This window comes from Manacus vitellinus, unplaced genomic scaffold (genome assembly GCF_001715985.3).
Source record: "Manacus vitellinus isolate BGI_N305 unplaced genomic scaffold, ASM171598v3 scaffold_84_pilon, whole genome shotgun sequence".
Taxonomy (NCBI): Eukaryota; Metazoa; Chordata; class Aves; order Passeriformes; family Pipridae; genus Manacus; species Manacus vitellinus.
Genome location: NW_021940840.1, coordinates 481,410 through 485,439, shown reverse-complemented (window position 1 = coordinate 485,439; position 4,030 = coordinate 481,410). Strand labels below are relative to the sequence as shown.

The following is a 4,030-nucleotide window of genomic DNA, read 5'->3' as shown; positions in this document are numbered from 1 at the left end:
GGTTTGGACAACGCTCTGAGGGACAGGGTGGGATTGTTGGGTGTCTGTGCAGGGCCAGGGGTTGGACTTGATGATCCTTGTGGGTCCTTTCCTAAGTGGGGATATTCCGTGACCTTCCTCCCCACGTGGATGGGATGGGCCCCTGTCCCTGCAGAGAGGATCCTTTATCCACACGTTCTCCCCCCCACGTACCTGCAGCACCCCACAGACGTGGATTACCGGGTCATGGCCACCTTCACCGAGTTCTACACCACCCTCCTGGGCTTCGTCAACTTCCGCCTCTACCACTCCCTCAACCTGCTCTACCCCCCCAAGGTGAGGCCATGAGGTCACTGCTGGGACCCCCCCTGGGGTGGTGCAGGGGGGGATGTTTGGGAGCTGCCTCCCCACCTCTGTTCCTCCCCAGATCGACAGCCAGGCTGATGCTGAGCTGAAGCCCACGGAGGGCAAGGAGTATGCCATGGATTCAGAGAGCTACCTGGAGGTGAGGGACACTGATGGCACCATGGGACTGATGGGTGGAGGGGGCTGATCCCAAACTCCTTGTCCCTGTAGGGAGGAGCTGGGCTTGGCCTCGGGCTCCACCGACCTCCCCCTGTGTGGCAGGAGACCCTCCAGAGCCCCTTGCTGGGGACTGTCCATGGAGGAGGCTGAATTCTGCCCAATCCCTGGGTCTTTTGGCTCTGAGAAATCCCTTTCCTCCATGGGGCTGCCCCTTTTCCCACCCCCTGGATATGACTCCATCTCCTCCCACTGCAGAGACTGTCAGCTCTGAGCTCCAGCCTGGCCCGAGTAGTGGCACCGACCCACGAGGACGAGGTGGAGATGGACGAGTTCCCAGTGGAGGGGGTAAGAGCCTGGTGGGGGACTCATGCCTGCCTGTCCTGTGCCCAGGCAAAGGCTGGCAGGGCCAGCGAGGTGCCAGGAGTCTGGGGACAGCACCTGAGACCCCCCCTTGCAGAGGGGGCTTGGCAGGGGCTGTTGGGGAGGAGGCTGAAGGCTTTGCTCCGAGCAGGAGACGGCAGAGCAGATGGATGCCAAGAAGAAGGAGCAGGAGGCCCTGGAGAAGCACAAGAAGCTGTTTGAGGGGCTGCGCTTCTTCCTCAACAGGGAGGTGCCTCGGGAGCCTCTGGCCTTCGTCATCCGGTGCGTGGGCGGTGGGACACCCTGGGCAGCCCTGGCCTCCCACAGCCCCTCTGCTGGGCCCACCCTGCCCGATGTCCCACGGGTGAGGTGACCCCGAGGGTCCCACCAACCTGCCTGACTCCTTGGTGGGCTTTTCTGGCAGGAGCTTTGGTGGCCAGGTCTCCTGGGACAAGTCCCTGTGCATTGGGGCCACCTACGATGCCACCGACCCCTCCATCACCCACCACATCATCGACCGGCCCCGCGTGGAGAAGCAGGTGGTGGGCAGGTGGGTGAGACAGGGGCCTGTCCCCAGAACAGCCATGAGGGCCACCCCAGAGCTGTCCCACGGGCTCCAGAGCCTGAGGTGGGGTCCCTCTGCCTCCCCCAGGTACTACCTGCAGCCTCAGTGGGTGTTTGACTCGGTCAATGCCAAGCTGTGCCTGCCTGTGGCCGATTACTTCCCGGGTGTCCTGCTGCCCCCGCACTTGTCCCCCTTCGTGACGGAGCAGGAGGGTGACTACGTGCCTCCGGAGAAGCTGAAGCTGCTGGCCCTGCAACGGGGAGAGAACCCAGGTGATGGGAGCCATGGAGGAGTTTCAGAGCTGGGCAGGTGCCAGCGCCTGCTCTGGAGCCCCTCGAGGGTAACCACGGTCTCTCCTTGTAGATGAGGAGAGTGAGGAAGAGGAAGAAGAGGAGGAGGAAGAGGAGGATGACAATGACAAAGAAGAGGAGGAGGAAGATGAGTCTGAAAAGGAAGAGGAGATGAAGTTAAAGAAGATGGAAGAGCAGAAGACTCAGAGTAACAAGGTGGGTGCCCGGCAGTGGGGTGGGTGCCCTGGAAGGAGGCGGGTGGGCACTGCCCTTGCTGAGGCTCTGCTCACTGTGGGGTGTTCTTGTCCTGGGACTGCTGGGGCACTGACAGGATCCTGGAATGGTTTGGGTTGGGAGGGACTTTAAAGCTCATCTCATTCCACCCCCACCATGGGCAGGGGCACCTTCTACTAGCCCAGGTTGCTCCAAGCCCCATCCAACCTGACCTGGAACATTTCCAGGGATGCTCTGGGCCCCATGTTTGTGAGCTGCAGCTCCCACCCACACTTAGGACCTGCTCAGGTTCAGAGGGAGCTGCGGCTGTTTCGTGGCCCCTGGTGAACGGGCTGGAAATAGGGGTGGTGGATTCCTGGGATCTGGGTTCCTGAGCTCTCTGGCTCCCACAGGCGCTTCCCGTGAAGGTGACAGCGGGGAAGGTGCGGGTGGAGGACAAGCAGCGCCTGGAGCAGGAGCAGCAGAGCGAGGAGAAGCGCCTGGCCATCATGATGATGAAGAAGAGGGAGAAATACCTCTACAAGAAGATCATGTTCGGCAAGAAGCGCAAAGTCCGTGAGGTACGAGCTCTGTGGGACAGGGCCCTTCACCAGCATCCTGGGATGGGCTCTTCCCAAATCTCCTTGTTCCTTCTTCTCTGTACCTGGAGAAGGTGTTGAGGGCAGGTGGGCAGGGGTGAGGCTCTACCAGCCCCTTCCCAGCACCCCCAGGCTGCCCCATGGCAGGGCAGAGCTCCTCGTGCTCCCTCGGGACTGCGCCTCGTGGCCTCTCTCTGTGTCCCACACCTGATCCTGGTGCCGTGGGATCCGTCCTCACCTGCAGCTGGAGGTTTGGTGGGACTGAGGGTCTGCAGATGGATCTGCTCTGACCGTGGGTCTTGGGGGTCTCTCCACAGGCCAACAAACTGGCTGCGAAGAGGAAAGCCCACGACACGGCCCTCAGGGAGGAGAAGAAGAAGAGCAAGAAGGCACGAGCATGATGGGGCTGGGGGCTCCCAGAGGGGGCTGGAGGATGGTTTTCCACTGCTGCTGTTGGGTGGAAAACCCTCAGCTTTGCTCCTGAGACAGAAATGCTGTGTTGAAACATTTCCCATCTGTAAATACACCTCCTGCTGTGCCTCTCCTGTGGCTCCCTCCACGAAATCCACGTCACAAGGACTGTCCTCTCCATGCTGGAGCCACCTCTGTGTGAGGAGGAGGTCGAGGAGAGCTCCAGGCTTTGGAATGTTCCGTATGGATTTGCACAGCCCTGAGTGCCAGATCCAGGCTCCCTTGGGCAGAGGAGTGCAGAGCCCACAGTGCTCCCCAGTATCCACATAGAAAACCATATTCCCTTATATTTTTATTTTTAAATAAAGGTGATGCTTTCCTGGTGGTGTTTGTTGTCTGTTCCCTCTACCTGGGCACGGAGGAGGCTCCTCATCCTGCTTTTGGGATGTGTGTGGGGCTGATGAGGATGCATGAGGAGCTGCCATGGCCAATGCCAGGGCTGCCAACACCCCTGGCATCAGCAACATCATCCCCCACTCCTGTTTTTTCCTCCCGAAACACCTTGGAGACACCTTTTCCTGTGCTGTGGTATCTCATGGGGTTTATGGGGACACCTTTGTCCCCGGGTGTGTGTGGGGAAGGCTCTGTCATGCCATGGGGATTTTTGGAAGACACCCCCTGGCACTGCTGAGGGGACATGGGTGGCCCGTGGGGTCATGGCAGTGCTACCAGTCCCAGGGGTGACATCTCCCGGCAGTGAGTGAGCTCAGACAGGGAATGGGGGGAAATGCCCAGCTTCTGGAATTTAGATTTATTTTCTTTTCCTAGATTTTATTTCTTTATAATTTTGGGGTTTTTTTCCCCTTTTTTCTTTCTTATTTGAATTTCTTTGCTTTTTAGATTTTTCCTTTTGCAATTAGCTTTCCCTTTTTTGCCTTTTTTGCCTTTTTTGCCTTTTTTACCTTTTTTGCCTTTTTTGCCTTTTTTGCCTTTTTTGCCTTTTTTCCTTTCCCCCCCTTTTCATTTTCCTCCACTTTCTTCCCTTTTTTCCTTTTTTTTCATTTCCCCCCATTTTTCTTCCCCTTTTT

The 4,030-nt window shown here is 58.2% G+C and overlaps 1 protein-coding gene across 1 annotated transcript in view; it reads left to right on the top strand.

Moving 5' to 3' along the window:
• Positions 1-3,321, top strand: part of PES1 (pescadillo ribosomal biogenesis factor 1) — a 4,981-nt gene extending 1,660 nt beyond the window's left edge. Inside the window, exons 3-11 of the mRNA XM_029964925.1 lie at positions 199-315; positions 407-484; positions 760-849; positions 1,016-1,146; positions 1,289-1,414; positions 1,517-1,701; positions 1,793-1,935; positions 2,346-2,513; positions 2,849-3,321. Coding sequence (XP_029820785.1) covers positions 199-315; positions 407-484; positions 760-849; positions 1,016-1,146; positions 1,289-1,414; positions 1,517-1,701; positions 1,793-1,935; positions 2,346-2,513; positions 2,849-2,932 — 1,122 coding nt within the window. The 3' untranslated portion in view covers positions 2,933-3,321. The remainder of the gene's footprint in view (positions 1-198; positions 316-406; positions 485-759; positions 850-1,015; positions 1,147-1,288; positions 1,415-1,516; positions 1,702-1,792; positions 1,936-2,345; positions 2,514-2,848) is intronic.
• The last annotated feature ends 709 nt before the right edge of the window (positions 3,322-4,030 follow it).